At 39.9% G+C, this 17,199-nt stretch overlaps 2 protein-coding genes across 2 annotated transcripts in view; one reads left to right on the forward strand and one right to left on the reverse strand.

Moving 5' to 3' along the window:
- The first annotated feature begins 1,897 nt into the window (after positions 1–1,897).
- On the forward strand, positions 1,898–12,208 carry LOC137283717 (D-beta-hydroxybutyrate dehydrogenase-like). The gene is made up of 9 exons (XM_067815385.1): positions 1,898–2,112; positions 4,436–4,589; positions 5,472–5,596; positions 6,577–6,699; positions 7,412–7,515; positions 8,960–9,032; positions 9,926–9,987; positions 10,965–11,015; positions 11,365–12,208. Exons 1-9 carry the CDS (start codon positions 2,106–2,108, stop codon positions 11,455–11,457), a joined length of 792 nt encoding a protein of 263 aa, XP_067671486.1. The 5' UTR covers positions 1,898–2,105; the 3' UTR covers positions 11,458–12,208.
- A 2,331-nt stretch (positions 12,209–14,539) lies between these two features.
- The window catches only part of LOC137298605 (D-beta-hydroxybutyrate dehydrogenase-like), a 42,462-nt gene continuing 39,802 nt past the window's right edge, over positions 14,540–17,199 (reverse strand). Inside the window, exon 10 of the transcript XR_010957759.1 lies at positions 14,540–14,562. The gene's annotated coding sequence lies outside the window, so the exon portion shown is untranslated. The remainder of the gene's footprint in view (positions 14,563–17,199) is intronic.

Consider the following 17,199-nt stretch of genomic DNA (forward strand, 5'->3'; position numbering starts at 1 on the left):
CTCCAGGTTCTCTGTTGTAAATCACTAAAATAGTGGTTCCAAAATGGTCTGTGTTTGATTAGGAAAAAATGTGATTGATTGGCTGGGTCGTTTGGTCCCTGTGACCAATCTTTGATTATTTCAATAACTGGAGCACCACTAGTTTAGGTAATAAGGGTGCAGAAACCACAGTGTGGGGATGTCCCTTACTGATAAGTTGAAGAAGACTGAATGCCGTTTCAGTGCTGCAGATGTTCGAGGTTATTGTGTCTTTATTAATCAAGGTGTTTATCAAAGCTTAAGTGAACTTTATAAGATGACAGGAGGGTAGTTTGGGCCAAGTACATTAGACATTTCCGGACCAACTTTTAACATACCTATATTAGGACAAATCAACATTATTTCGGATTTTTTTTGTGTTTTAAGGATTTTAATTTGTATTTTATTCTTATATATCATGAAATACTACTGGCGATTCTGTGAAACACGAAATAAAATTGGTCTGGCTTTAGGTAAAATTGTATAAAGTTTATTTTTAAAAAAATATTTGGATTGGATATATGTGCTTGTTTCCCCAATGAAGTTGACGAGTTGACAAGAAGTGTACACGCTCTACCAGTTGGTGCTAGATATATATAGACTGGTACTAGCCTGAAACAGACTACGTCTTTGCTGAAACTGACAAGATGGTGCCGATATGTACATACGACCATCCTTTCCTGTGATACGCGAACTTCACACACATTGCCTATATCTGCCAATCAAGTCATAATACTGTTGTGTATTTCACCACTGTCAACAGTTGATATACATTTCACTGTGGGGCTTTTGTTGTTTGTTTCATTGTTTGTTTGATCTATCTCCACTCTCACGCTCTTCCCACGTCAATATTACTTGTTGTTTAGAGTATGGTAACTTAGTTACAATAAAGCGTCAATATCAAGTCGTCCTTCTTGTCTGTTGGGACCTGTAAAGGTCAAGGGTAGAATAGGCCTTCAGCAACCCATGCTTGCCATGATAGGCGACTGTGCTTGCCGTAAGAGGCGACTAACGGGATCGGATTGGTTGACATATGTCACCGGTTCCTCATTGCGTAGATCGATGCTCATGTTGTTGATCGTTGTTTTTGACTCGATTATTTACAGACACCCGCCATATAGCTGGAATATTGCTGAGTGCAGCGTAAAACTAAACTCACTCACTCACTCACTCACTCACTCAGAGAATACCATCATTCAGCATCCGAATAATCGTCGGCCCCAAGCCGCTTGGCATTGTATCGGACCGGCAGTTTTAACTATTTGCAGGCCCTTGCGACCCAGTAAATTCTCTGTCCTTTTTTCCAAATGTAATCTGCTCCTTATTTTTTGCATTATTAATGATTCTTCATGTTACGATAACTTACACTTTCACTTTTTGGTATTTCACCAGTCTTAAATAAATACAAACGTATATCTGCGCCATAAGATTCGCAAGTTGAGTCTAGTTTTGTGTTCATTGCTTTGACTTTAACAAAATAGCCCTGCAGATTTCATTCAGGGCCTGTAGATTCAAAAAGCCTGCTAGGGGCCCTAATGACCAACTGGGAAATTAAAGCATTGCAAACACTGTCATCATGTAGCTGGGATATTGCTGAGTGCGGCATGAAACAACAAACATAAGCAGTATCTGAAAACCATTACTGGCGTTCCTCGCCGTGATTTTGTATTAATAACGTTCGAAGTGAGGTAAAGCCATGCATACATAGATTCTTGTCTGTGCACTCACGGAAACAGTCAAGTATTGCCGAATTCTCAAGCGAAAATAACCGCCAACAGCTGAAAATCTCTATCGTACTAATGTCACAGAGCCTCCGCAAGTCTAAGTACACTCTCGACCCCCACCAACAATCTCCTATCCCTGACGAGATCAAACAAATAGTCGCTACTTGCATTACAAATTGAGACCAGGCTTACCTACCTACTTTTCTGCGTTTAAACATTACTGGGACTGTGGATAGTTCCAAGACTTTCCGTTTTGATTTACTGCAATTCCATCACTAACATCGAAGTTCTGTGATAAATCGAGCGTGTAGATAAAAATATATAGCCCGTGATCCCAAGCTGTACTGACTGTCGGGTAGAGGAATGTCGGGTAAGTGGCGGATGCCCAAACATTTCATCTGCAGTTGTGTACACCATCGAGCACTTACCCCAGGTTCCATTCTAGGTATCCGGATCTAGGTTTGTTGTTTAACCGGCAATATCAGCTCAAATACGGCTGAGTGTGGCGTTAATCAACAAACAAAACTGCCAAAGGTACATGTTGAAATATGTCATTGTGACCTTTGAGTGGATTGTGTAGTCCGGCTCGTTGACATGAAAGCTCCATGTCATCCGATGTCGTGGGGCGGTGCTTGTAATACCAATCATTGTTTTTCATTGATCATTAGAGAATCATTACAGAATCGATCATTTACAAAATGTGATATGATAACGGCGAAAGAGGAGGATGAAATTAAACATGTGGTACACTGAAATTGCTTTGTCCTCTGCAACGAACGTGATGCATTCGACGACACGTGACCTCTTTTTAGGTTCGATTCCCCAGATGTGAAGATCATTCCTGGTGTCCCCCACCGCGATATTGCTGGAATATTGCTAAAAGCGGCATAAATCTGAACTCACTTAATGTGTTTTATTTTTCTCTTTCCACTTCTCTATCGTTTATTTATTGTCCTCTCCTCATCCACCCCACCCCACCCCTCCCTCCAATTCACTCCCTCTCAGTTGTGTGATCACCCCAGAAAGAAACGTCGGTCCTAACACACGTTGACCTCGTCAACGTGACCTCCAGTCACACACAGGAAGTTCACCACTAACAATCAATCATAACTGACTTTATATATTTTTTCACCCGATTGTACGAGGGGGTTGTCAAGATGGCCTCTGATAATGAAGGTAAAGCTAAATCAGATTTACTTGGCTAAATAAAAAAGTGAAATGTTTCTCGGGCATCAGCACGTCACTTTTATTTGTGCACGTCATAATGTTTTTATGGCCATGTAAAAATAATGATGTTGAGTTGACCGCGTCCATTTGTCCACTATATCAATAATTGTCTGTAAGAACGAGTGTGACTTAATCTACAACCCATTAACACGTGCTAAACTTTCCAAGCTGTATTTTTGGGAGAAAAGATAAAAATGTGTTCCTTTCTCTTCACACTTTTTCTATATATTGTTTTTTTTAAAAAGTCCTACCGCCCTCGTCACATTGGAAAAAAATGCCCGAGAAACATTTGTTTATGCAGCCTTATACACAATACAAATATACGATAATACTGAGATGTGCTTGTCACACAACTTACAACAACCTTAAGAAGCTGGCATACAAACATTTGCCAGGTGCTAGAGAGGTGGTGTAAATCCTGCTGAGGTACCGTGCAGGTAGCAGAGGGATTGTAAAGTGGCTGGCGATTTATTGCCTGAGTTTATAATTGTGTCGTGGTCAGATTCGCTGACGTGGTTGTCACGGTAACTTCCCTCTGTGGCACTTCTCTCAGTCACACATCACTGATTTCATAGGACACAGAAGGAAACTGAATAGAGTGCCACAGAGGTACAGGTGACAGTTTCAATTAACGAGGTGTAAATGGCTCAAGTTTATTAGTGCTAAATTAAAAGGTGTTAACGGGGCATAATTAATTATTTGTGAAGTCGCTACTGATGGTATTGTTGTAAAATGTTCGATTGTTTCACTTTGGACCCCTGAAGATCCGGAGTAGAATTGGTCTTCAGCATGCCATACGTTGTCACATGTCGTAGTAGATCGATGCTCATGCTGTTGATCACTGGATGTCTGGTCCAGAATGTCGACCAATCAAACAAACAAATAACTATTTCAAGCTAGCTTCTAAAACGTCACCCCACGTGTGATGAGATGGGTTTCACGAAAAAAGCCTCCAAAACATGCGCGTATCTGGTCACAACTCGCCTGAAATATCGCCGTGACATAAAAAGTATGTTCCACATATTCACGTACAGGAATGCTATAGGTAATCTCGTGCAGAAGGAATGAGTGCACTATATGATGTAGCTATTGAAGTACAAACTATAGTTTGGTGTAATTTAACAAAGTTCAAATGGGCTTCAGCAACCCATGCTTGTAGTAAAAAGCGAATAACGGGATCGGGTGATCAGGCTCGCTGACTTGGTTGACACGTCATCGTATCTCAGTTGCATACATTTATGCTCATGCTGTTGATCACTGGATTGTGTGATTCAGATTTGAATATGTATAAACCTCCCTGGATTCTCTGAATTTTTTAGGATTTTACCGAATAATTATTGATGGTGGTGTGAACAGAGTTATCGCCCTTCGGTGATCCGTTAGATGAAAATCCCTAGTGATCAAACTGTCAGCTTAAATCTCAATGAATAAAGAGCTGCTATCCTTATCATATTTTACATTTCCAGGTTCTCTGAAAGGCCTCGTTGCTTTGGTAACGGGTGCAACAAGTGGCATTGGTCTGGGAATCGCCCACAGTCTGGCCAAGAGGGGGTGCAGTATTGTTGTGAATGGACTCGGGGATGCGAAAGTGTTCGAGAACCTCAAGGAAGACTTTGCAAGGTAGGAGTTGTCATGCGGAATATAAATTATCCTGTTGTCGAGTGTAATTATTTCTCCTTTGTAAACTGCAGGGCAAAACAAAATATACATTAGAAAATTGGATTTGACAAACAAATTATAAACGTTGGGGAAACGCTTCTTTACGATTGCACGCTTAATAATAATAGGGGCATTTATATTGCGCCACTCACGGGGTGAATGCTCATAGCGCTAACAGTCAAAGCAAGCATATTATCACCCCGGATAACCCAAGCTGCCTAACAGGCGCTAGAAGGTTACAGTCACATGACTTTTGCCACCGGGTACCCATTTTCTGCAGGGTGAACAGAGACAATTTTGAATAAACCCACATGTGTCATGTGCTTCGTTGTGGGGCACTCCCAGAACCATTGCACAACCTTTGAATGTTCCAGTATATGTATAAACAACTATCCGTATCTGATATCTGTATAACAATTGATATGTGATCTTGTTCTTGTTCTTGTTCTTGTTCTCTTTTGCAGCCTTAGTTACCTTTTTGGTTGAAATCTCGTTCAAAACCCCGTGGATAGATCGAAGCCTTGGGAAAATAGTCGACATACATGTAGTTCGACAATTAAAATAGATTAAAATAACGAGACATTCAACGGGAAAAATAATTTATGCTAGAAATATGGCAGCATTAGTCTTTCGAACTGATAACCTCATCATCTGTATAAATAGTGTGGATCATGTATGCTTGTTTTTCTTCGCACAATATGACCGTTGTATGAAAATAATCAGACATAACCAAGACGATTCACTGATCGATATTGTAATGCAGACTTGATAAGTCACAGATCTATATGTCACATGTGTAGATTATTAATCAATGAAGATGTTTTGTTCTATAATATGTTACAGGCAACACGGTGTAGACACACATTTTTCAGGCGAGGATCTCGCAAAGCTGAGCGATATACAAAAACTACACAACGATGTCCTTAAACTCTACCCTAGAGGACTGGATATTTTGGTAAATAATGCAGGTATGTGAATATTACTGAAGTATACTGAACACCAAAATAAACGTAGCTTAGGATTTTTTAGAAGTTTTTAAATAGAAGACATAAACATAAACGCTTATTTCTATGAGATCATTTTCTATTTAAATGGCGTTTCTTTTGCTGTTCAGTATATATCGGTGATACAGCAACATGCTGGATAATTGCTGGATATAATAATTTGTTCAACTGCCTACATAACGATGGTCAACTCTAGACACCATGGGAAAAGATACACAAACTAATGCAGTAATTATATAATGTTCGTGTCCTGTATGCATCGAGCGTGTTCCAAAGTCGTCATTCCTGTATGTGGTTGGCCAAATACGGATCATCCTTAATGTGGTTTATATACACAATCACGACATTTTGCTGTTTGACGTGTTTCACTAAGAATCCATTCATAGATTTTCATAAGTACAAAACGGGTATTTACACTTGTAAAGGGTAAGAATTTGGTTTTATGGCAGGATGATAAATAGTGTATTGATTTGGTGTATTAATGATTTCATACCAGACCTGACAAACACATCTAGGTTTGTGCTCATGTGTACAGAACACAACATGATATGAGAGACTGTAGCTGTACATACAGTTTCGTTTCCCTTGAGTATCGTTAAATTAATTACAATGGAAGCTGTCGAATCCGGCACGCATTGGGACTTACGAAACCGTCCGTTTTAGACAATGTGCCGGTTTGCATAGCTGATGATAAATGTACAAGCCATGGAAAGGACTTAGATTTCATGCCGGCGTTGACAACTAGCTGGATTACACAGGTGCCGGTTATGACAGCTTTCACTGAAGTATGGTATAAGATGTTACTGAACTGAACGCGCACAAAAGGTCACCCAAACCACTTTCTCCCATAACCCTTTACAAACAGACAGTTCATAAAGACACACAGTTCATTACAAGTCTCGACAGCTTCGCAGCTGACGATGTTTAATACATTCTCCTTGCAGGGTTCCAGCATGTGTGTCCTGTTGAGAGTTTCCCTACAGAGACATGGGACGCCATGATTGCTGTGATGTTGACGGCACCTTTTCATCTTACTCAGCGATTCCTACCGCGCATGAGGGTCAAAGGTCAGTACACAGAAAAGGTTAAAATACTACTGAAGGGACATGGCACTGATGAGATTAGACTAACCCCTAGTATAATAACCCCTCTGAATATATATCGATAGAAACAATTAATTCCTTTAAATTGCAAAGGATCTCCAGTGAGATTTGACATTTTTGACCCTGAGGAATCTAGACCTACTCCATGCAGGACTTTACCGCTGCAGAACGGGCTGGGTGGAAGGGGAGTACCAGAGAGACAGTTATGGCCAGTTATGTGACTAAACTCAGTTTATACGATGTTGATTAATGCATCATTCCTTACGCTATTTACACATCGTCGATGTCATGTTTCTATTTACGAAGTCTAAATCAAGGCTGAAAACATGACTGAGGTGCAGTATGCATAATAGCCAATAGCCCGCTAGCCCGTGGCTAGTAAAAAATACAGTCGGACCAGTTATCGAGGATGATATAAAACAAGGTACATAGTATTGTTTTAGGCATAAACTGTGCTTTCATGAAAACGTATAATCCCAAATGTAACGCATTCTTTATGCAAGCTGTTAAACTGTTCTATTCTTAGTTCCCCAGTCGGTTTTGTTTTGCAGTCAGCCATACTGGTGCTGGTCTCGAGTGAAGAATGCGATTACTTGTTAACATAAAATTTAGCAGAATTGAATATTATTCCTCAAACACCGTGAATATTTTTGTTGGAAAATGACCCTTGTTCCAGGATGGGGACGCATCATCAACATGTCCTCGACTCATGGTCACGTGGCCTCAGCCAACAAATCGGCATACATCTCGGCCAAACATGGCATCATTGGATTTACCAAGGTACTATATACAACTTGTCTGTGAGTCGACGCCCCTCCGTAAGATGTATTCCAGAGTGTTTTTATCAAGGCGCGTAATTCGACTAGAAGATTAAACTGTTTACTACTTCGCGGAGACCCGCGACGGCGAGAAAGGTGCGGATAAACTTAGAAACATAATCAGCGCGAACCCGGATTCGAAACTAATGTCAAAGAGACGTAACTCCGCACAGCGAATTGCTGCTCCTTAACCGAGTTATTCCCATAATTCTGTAAACTATACATGACACGAGTTTACTAGTAGTATATAAATCCTGTTATTCAGAATTTCAGTGCGGTTGAGCGAGCAATGGGCTTCACAAATTATGCCCATGGGTAGAATCGAACCCGGGTTTTCAGCTTTACGAGTGAACGCTTTAACCGCTAACCTACCCCTCCGTCCCGTCAGAAATGGATGGTACTTTTGACGTTACCCTATCTAATGCCCGGGATGAAAGGGATGAAAAAGGACTGGTCAGCTCTGTTCGAGTATCTTCGTACACTGCCACAACTCTTTTCATATCTCTGACTATGCTTGTCGTAAGAGGCGACTAATAGGATCGGGTGGTCAGGCTCGGTGACTTGGTTGACACCAAGTCGGTTCCCAATTACGCAGATCGATGTTCATGCTGTTGATCACTGGATTGTCTGGTCCAGACTCGATTATTTACAGACCGTCGCCATATAGCTGGAATATTGCTCAGTACAGCGTAAAACTAAACTCACTCACTCACTCATCACTCTGATAAAAACTAGCATCCTCAGACTCGAGAGACAGTAGCTCCTGTTGTGTATCCTCTCCTTTTAAGACGGACAGGAAATTTTGGAATTCACGCTGGGCATCCGACGAATATGCATAATGGCGGATGCTGAGAAATGATATTATTTATATATCCTCATTGTCCAGTGTTTAAGGCTAAGTAAAAAAACGGGGAAACGTTTCTCGGGCATCGGCGCGTCACTTTTAATAGTGCGCGTGACGATATTTTACTGCCATTTTGAAAAAGGTAAAATGGCCGCGTCCCGATCATCCATTTGTCCGCTATAACAATGAGTGTCTGTAAGAACGAGTGTAACTGAATCTGCTACTCATTAACGCGTGCTAAACTTCCCAAGCTGTATGTCTGAGAGAAAATAACAATAAAAATGTGTTAAATCTCTCTATCGAAATGTTATAAAAAGTCCAACCTCCCTCGTCACTTTTGAAAAAAATGTGTCATAGAAACATTCATGTTTTTATTGTGCAGCCTTATGTGTCCATACTATCATATTCTGTGACCACCACAGTGACGTAGAACTCTCGTGTGTTGTCGCAAACCTCAATACAGTTACGTGTTATTAAGTCTCTGGAGTTCGTGGAATGGTAGTGTGTGTCAATTCACAGCTCTAGTTTACTCACTGATATGTGACTTTTGTCTTTTGCACAGACGGTTGCCATCGAGACGGCTGGTTCCGGTGTCACGTGTAACGCCATTTGTCCTGGTTATGTTGAAACGCCATGTACGTTTGTTTGCTGTTCACCATAATTGTTGTAAGAGGGATAGGGTGGTCAACCTCACTGAATTGTTGATGCATGTCAGCGTATTTCAGTTTCGTAGATCGTTGCTCATGACGTCTGTCACTTCATTATCTTCTTCAGACTCAATTACTGGCAGACCTCCGACTGTGGTTCAGGGAAACACCCCCAACAACACAAAACAAAAAATACAAAATAAAAAAAAAATTAAGAAAAAACAAACAAACAAACAAACAAAAATAAAACGTGACAATATACTGGACTCAAACATGTAACCGCGAACCTTGGACACACCGAAATGTTGCGGCTGCTGAAAAAGTAACCCTAAAATATGAAAATCTTCAACCGTGTATAATTTTGTGAGGTCATTACTCCCACCAGTGTAATATTAATGTCCAGCGTTTAGATTTTCGAGACGTTCGTAGCCCTAAGAATTCTCAACTTTCACCGTAGCCCTTGTGTTAAGAATGGGCTAAATTTGTTTACTTATAGTTTTGTGACACGAAGCATTGACTAGGATGTTGGTATTTGTACTTTTGTGAAAACCATCTGGGAGAAAAGAGGATGTGACACACGCACGCACACGCACGCACGCACGCACAATGAAGGTCTCAGTAGCCTGGGCAGTATTCTAGCCATGTCTCGACTAAAATTAATGTAACACTCATGGCACATAAACACATCTTATAAAACCTATGGATGAAAACAACTATCACATATACAAATATAAATATAAAACTGAAGACAATGCAATATATAACATACGGTACATGTACAGCGGAAATTGGTTTTCCTGCGACATTTTTCAGCCTAGTGCAGCGTTCAATGTGTGTAAATTACATTGATGTCCTACATACCTACGTCTGTATACTTCCAGTGTCTATGAAGCAAGTCGAGGATAGATCTCGAGACCAGGGAATAACATTAGAAGAGGCAAAGGTATAACACATTACACCACTAAAACAGATCATTTAAAAATCATATTCTGGATGATCCAGTGTGTAAGGTCTCCATCCATGTTCTTATAATCGATGGATACTCTGAAAAGTTTCGTAAACATATACTATCAGCAGAAGGTATGAGATTTTGTATGTACAAGTTTGATGAAATGCAAATGCAGCAGGGTGGTGGATATAACCACTAGTTGTAACCACATAAATACCATCCTCTCATAATCCCATCCACATCATATCCATAAACTATATATACATATTGTCATACATATTGTCATTGTCATCATTTCATGGTATTTTATGTTGTCCTTGTCTACAGTTGAATGTCAGCCACTAACATCTTCAGTCTTCAATACCCTTAGCAGCCTCTCCAGCTTCACCTGGACTTCCCCTTCTGTATTTTTAGAAACTTCCACCACCTGACATAACTTTCTAGCATCTCACTTCCTTTCTCACCTGCCCTCCTCATGCAGTCTGCATGAACTCTTACAGGAGGGAGGTTCTCTTTTCAGCCTTCCTCCCAACTTTGGCACTGCAATAAATTCCATCACTCATTTAGAACTGTGCTTGTTGTGACTAGCAGTCCAGTGGCTGGACATTATACACCACACCCGGCTACACAAAGGATGAAGCCGAGTAGGAAACAGATTATGAAGAGAAATTCATTTCACTTCTTTGAAAATATTTAATCTTTCTGGATATATGCTACTTTTCTCATATCCATTGGCATTGGTCATGGCTAGCGGTATGCTCGCAAAATGGAACATCCCCCACTTTTTTTAATGGTACACTTATATTATCTGCTTCCCTTTCGACTAAACAGTTGTTTTTCTTGAAGTAGTAAACGAAAACATGCCATGTCGCTGCGAATATTGGAGAGCGGCTCACTACGACATTAGGGAAGATCTACGATAGTGAACAATTCTGGAGAAATATTGATAACTAAATCCCTAACCATTTCAGGCTCAAATTGTTGGCGTCCATGCTTCTAAACAGCCAGTCAAGCTGGAACATGTAAGCATACTTTCCATTGGTTTTGATAAATATTTACAACATTATTTTCGAGGATAAGTACATTTCAGTCATTTTACAAATTGGTTGAACTATCTATGTATTTATGTGACAGGTTAAGAGGTTCAGAAAAGCTTGATAACGTCACAGGAAATTAACATTATTGTCGGAATAGAGATCCAACAATGTGTAAATATATACACATTTGACTATCGTTGTCTTTTAATGCCATGTTTGGAAATTGTGATCTTTAAAGAACAGGAAGATAATTAGTTTATATCATGTTAACTATTGTAGATTCAGGTCCTCTATTTTCGGGTTTCCAAGTTTTCTGAAACCTTAATTTTGACAGATCGGCGAAATGGCAGCGTTCCTGTGTTCCCCCGCAGCTGACCAGATGACCGGAGCGTCCCTTGTTGTGGACGGTGGGTGGACAGCACAGTGAATGGTCCTTGCTATGGAAATTTCTCTGCGAGAAAATACTCCCTCTCAGTGGTGAATGCGGAAGTGACGTACATGGTTGTAGTGATGCAAGAAAAGTGTGTGGACTATAAGGACCTTTTTTGTTGGAAGGACGTTTCCATATTTATAGTTCTTGTGAGACTGAAAGAAGTCCAAAGTGATAACTCGGCAGCGCATGTACCGATATATTTATAGGATATTAAACGAGCTGCCCCTTTCATATCAAGTTTATGTCCCGAGTGAAATAATTTTGATTTGTCACGAGCTTTGACCCTGACCCTGACCTAACCCTGACCTAACCCTAACCCTGACCCTAACCGATATATTTATAGGATATTAAACGAGCTGCCCCTTTCATATCAAGTTTATGTCCCGAGTGAAATAATTTTGATTTGTCACGAGCTTTGACCCTGACCCTAGCCCTGACCTAACCCTGACCCAAACCTAACCCTGACCCTAACACGAGGGACATAAATTTGATATAAAAGGGGAACGAGTTTTGTATCCTATTTATTAACCATGTTCTAAAAAGTGAAAATATCGTTAAAATAAAGCAATGTTTTGCTTTCCTATATAGAACCGTGTAACGCGGATTAATACATCATATTGGTGATTGGAATGTCAACCGCTTCACTCCAGGAAAACGTCCGCTGCGTAGAGACAATGTATTTCCCATACGGCGCCAAATCACAAGAAAATAAACAAATTAAGACAGAATCAAGTCGTAATGAAAATGTAATTCTTTTCAGTTGATTTGTTTTTAAAAGCAATAACGTAATTCATCAAAACACTTGTGAGGTGTAAATATTTTGAACTTGACTACGTGACCTAAATCTTGCCCGAACGTCAGTCGGCCATCACTGTCGGCTAGTCGTCATGTTGAGAAGTGTTCCCTAAGAAGACTAGGACTAATGGTTTTTACCATTTCTACCACTGGCAGATGATTAACCTTCAAAGTGTTTCATTTGTTTTCATAATACATTTGTAATGAAGTACAAATGACTTCACCCCAGTTGATCTGTCTATAATTAAACTATCAATTGCGCTTACGGACTGCGCAGCAGAGGTCACGAACCAGTCACGAATTCTGGGATATCATCCGGGTACTCACGGGAGAAAAACAATAACAAAAGTTTACACCAGTCCACGGAAATTGCTCCGCATCAGTGCCCCTTTAATTATGAGGGGCAAACTCAACAGCAAAGATGAATGTGAATAACAGGGAACTGTCTGTCTCAAATAGTTGAACTTAATGTTCTTCATTGGAGGACGAGTTACTGTAAATAATTCGGCGACGCTTTGCGCAGCATGCCAGTGACGCCGTCTCATCTCGGCTTGAAATTCCCACTTGTCGAGATACGATGTTTATGTTGAAGACTCCACCGAACATTGGGTCTGAAAACACAGCTTACAACCTCAAACGAAGACGATTTCAAGCCTTTTCTGTTCAGATTCTGGGAAGTGCTTTTGACCCCTACATAAGAAAACACGTGAGGCATGGCAGTGACAATATGTTTGTGCGGGAGGACGCAAATGGATGCGGCTGACAGTGGCAGTGATAGAGATACAAGAGCGCCGCTCGTCTTTGATGTTGTGTGTTACTGTGCAGCCCTGATAACATACACGCAGAAGGTATTCAATCTGTTGATAACATTTACAACTCTTCCAACCAACTGTCCGTCAGTTTTGACGAAATCAATATAGCTTTTATGGGCGACGCCATATTTGTTTACACTCATGAGAGGCCATATAGACGTATTTGTTTACGTATTTTTATAGATTGTTTTATTTTCGTTTTTATTAGAGAAACTTGAGTTATCATAGAAATGAAATAATGCTAGTAACCACACTAAATGAAATAAATTTTATCTAATTCCATAGAAGTGTTTTCGTTTTACATGCTCACAGGTGTGGAAACTTGAATGAAAATCATGACTGGAATGAGTGATGAAAGTAGTACCAGTAATGTCAAAGTTCACGCATTAGCCAATCAAATCACTCGAAGGTATTATGACACACCTCTACGTGGTAATAATTAGTATTAACCGCCCATTTATAGTATACTTGTGCATTACTATATTACTGTTTACATAGCAGCCAGGGGCTCTTTTTAGAAAGCAATCTTTACTAAGGTTAACCTAACTCCCATTCTTTAATACTGCACTATGATTACCTTAGACTAAGGTAATCTTAGTGCTATGTTAAAGAATGGGAGTTAAGGAGCCACTGAGCTTGATGAGAGAATGTTTGGTTTATTGTTAGGTGAGTGAGTATGAATACTATGGGGAACACAAAACATCTCTTCATACAGAGTATCCACGTCGAGAACGGAAACGAGCAAATGCGGTAATCACTCGGCTATCCACCATGTTCAATGGAAATGGCAGTACTCAGTTGCATTTTCATTCTATTCCCATACAGGCTACTTGCTACGAACCTCAGTTCTCACACGGCGATATTTCCCGGTTCTCATAACTCCTTCCACCCCGCTAGCAGCACAAAATCGCAACAAGAACTATCTCCCTTTTTCTATCCAATCAGAACACGTGTTGCATCGACTTAAATTCAACATGACAAATTCGAGCAAATGTGGGGCAACAAATATCTCTCCCTGCCGGGGACTTCTGTTGACGTGACACACAAGAAATTCAATGGCCAGTTTGTCCGTTCTCAGCAAGGGCGTTGGAGACGCCATTCATCCGCCGTAACTTGACTCAGTTCTGACCAGAAGAAAACTTTGCTCATCGCGCTGGGGAAGTGGTTGTAGTTTTCTCGAAGCATGCGGAAATTACCGAAGCTTACGAATAATCACTATTGAAACAACGTCGCTGATTGCACAATTACGTCCGATTGCAACCAATCACGAATCCTGAACGTATTGGAACAGAGGTTCGTAGGAAGATATGTCAATTAACCTCTGTGGGAAGAAAATGTTGTATTTTATACGTTCTACTTAGTATTCACTACGTCCTAACCTGACAACCCCACATCACGTGGAAATTCCAACCATCTCAAATGGCTCTAAAAAGATCAACAAGAGGGGAGCAAAGCGAAAAGAGCATCTGATTCAGTGTCGACCGGAAACGACCTTGAACGAGTAAAGCAAATAAAACAAATGACTGTAGACATTTTCCTTCTATTTGTGTTTTTGGAGTTCACCCAGAATGAGGTACTTTAGGCGAACTCATTTGCATTACGTTGGTGTTGCATGGTTCCGTCAAAGGGACTCAGATGGGAAACAAAATGTGAGCAACGCTGTCGGACCCAATAGGACAGTGAAGTCAAATCGAAAGGTTATATCTCATTACCACAGAAGTATGTTGGTGTCACAAAGAAACTAAAATTGTCTGTTAATTAGGACTTAATATCTCCTAATTATAACTCAACATCTCCTAATTAGGGATCTCATGAATACGTTTGAAAAGTCAGTGAGTTGTCATTCACTTATGATAGGGTTTAGCGTCCTGGATGAGTGAGAGAGTGAGTTGATATTTCAGCCATATCGTGACGAGAACATATTTGATATTGAAATGAAATATGTATACATTATAAGAACCTGTCGTCAAAGGACAGTAAAACAACTAGAATATCACAGTTACAATTAAAAATAGCGTGGAAAGTTAAAACTAACATCACTAATTGGACTATACCACCGATTTACACCATCCCCTCAGCTGCTGGCATTTGCTTCCTGCATGGACATCATCCCCTCAGTTGTTAGCAGTTTAGATACATCTAACCCAAAATTAAAATTACACATATACCACGATTAAAACAGTGTAAGGTTTAAATGTACTTGGAATGTTTTGGGACTTACGTACCCTCTCAAGTGGTCAATAATTTTACGGTACTTTAATCCCCCTCGAGGAAACAGCCATTAACAATCTTAGTTACTAATTCAAACGTCCAATCATAAACTATATACCTATTTACAAATCAGTTAGTAAATCCAATTCTTTTTAAAATGGAACAGTTAAATGAGGACTGTTATTACTAAAAAGATCCTTCATAGTTCGCGATTTAAAATATTTATCCCTTGTGATGGAATATTCAGCACAGTCAAGCAAGACATGCTTGATCGTGATTCTTTCATCGCAAGGGATACAAAACGGAGGATCTTCGCCTTTCAATAAATATTCGTGAGTGTATCTCGTATGGTCAATACGACATCGTCGCATGATGACCTCTTCAAATCTGGACTTGCAACCCAAGTAGATGTCATGCCAGTTGCTACAACAATATCAGAGACACAGAAACAGTCACATCCAGTTGTTTCAATAACGGCAGGAAGGAAACATTTTAACATTCCAAGTCATTATGAAACTTCATCTTGTGTAGAAGATGTATTATGTCATCTAGATTGACCCTGGGACAGACATGCAGAATACATCATATGGTCTTCCAAACGTGAGCATATGAATATCAAATCAGAAGAAATATTCCAATAATGATTAAGTCATAAAAACTCTGAAAAACAGTCAGCATTTTGAGGTTATGCTGACATTCTGCATTTTTTCAGGTAATTATGTGAACTCAGTCGGAAATATATACATTGTTGACAATGAACCTAAGCGTGATACAAATACAAAGAAGAAATCATATCATCTATTAATACTTGCTGTACCATGTGAGGCTGGCATTAAGTGAACTGGGAGACAGTTCAAGGAAATCAGAGCACAGCACAACATTCACCACCATCACCTAGACATGCAGATACGAACTACACAACAATGATTCATATCATTCTGGTCATCCAGCGTATTTAACAGGCATCCTGAATTCCATTACTCCTCTTAAAGAAATCAATGAATAGGAGTTGGCGGTGTGGTAGATTTTGCAATAGAAAACTATATGTATCCAAGATGGAAAATTAAAGGTACTAAATGATAGTTATCCATGTTCCTTGTGGCACCACGCGGACGCTCTACCACTGTAGAGAAATATTAAACCTGAACTGTCCTTATGAAGTTTGATATTGACAAAGTTGATATGTTAATTACGTCAACTCACACATAAGACAGATTTAATCTGGGATTATGTGTCTCTACAGCAATGTAGGTCAGACTCTTTGAAAGTTAAACTTGACAAGATTCATGAAATCGCTCCGAATCACCACCACTACATATTCATTTCCGTTTCTTTGAAGTAAAAGACCTTTCATCTAAACAATTTGGTTCTGTTAAAATGCTACCATTTGCTGTTACTACTTGTCCAGAATAAATGTTACCACCCTTTAAAATCAAACAAATAAACAGTATCTCGCCTAAAGTGAATCTGGTGCTGAATGTATCTAGTAATCGATGAAACAGGAAAAAGTATAGTAGGTCACCCAAATCGACTGGGTCCTGCGTCTTCCCAATATGAAGCTTGGTGATGAATAAGAAAATCTAGTGACAAGCTTAACATGCAGGTAAACATGAAATCATCAAAGTGTGTCAGTGACCTTGAACATTATGTGAAGGTCACCAAAATCTACTAAACTCTGTTCCTTCCCTAGATAAAGCTTGATGTCCGATGCGAAGAAAATCCAGAGAACGGTTCTTGAGGTAACTTGCTGACAAACTTAACATGCAGCTTAACATGCTGAAATCTTCAAAGTGTCACTATAACCTTGAAAATTAACCGTAGGTCACCTAAGTCGACTGGGTCCTACATCTTCCCTGGGAATTCTGGGAATGGTTCCTGAGATATCTCGCTGACAAGGCTAAAAGGTTAAAAGTCCCCT

The sequence above is a fragment of the Haliotis asinina genome, chromosome 1 (assembly GCF_037392515.1).
Source record: "Haliotis asinina isolate JCU_RB_2024 chromosome 1, JCU_Hal_asi_v2, whole genome shotgun sequence".
Lineage (NCBI taxonomy): Eukaryota > Metazoa > Mollusca > Gastropoda > Lepetellida > Haliotidae > Haliotis > Haliotis asinina.

What these genes read in the sequence shown, in the direction of transcription:
- LOC137283717 (XM_067815385.1), top strand. An exon ending in ACCGCGCATGAGGGTCAAAG is followed by an intron (nt 6,700 to 7,411) that starts GTCAGTACACAG and finishes CCCTTGTTCCAG; the next exon opens with GATGGGGACGCATCATCAAC. An exon ending in TGGTTATGTTGAAACGCCAT is followed by an intron (nt 9,033 to 9,925) that starts GTACGTTTGTTT and finishes GTATACTTCCAG; the next exon opens with TGTCTATGAAGCAAGTCGAG.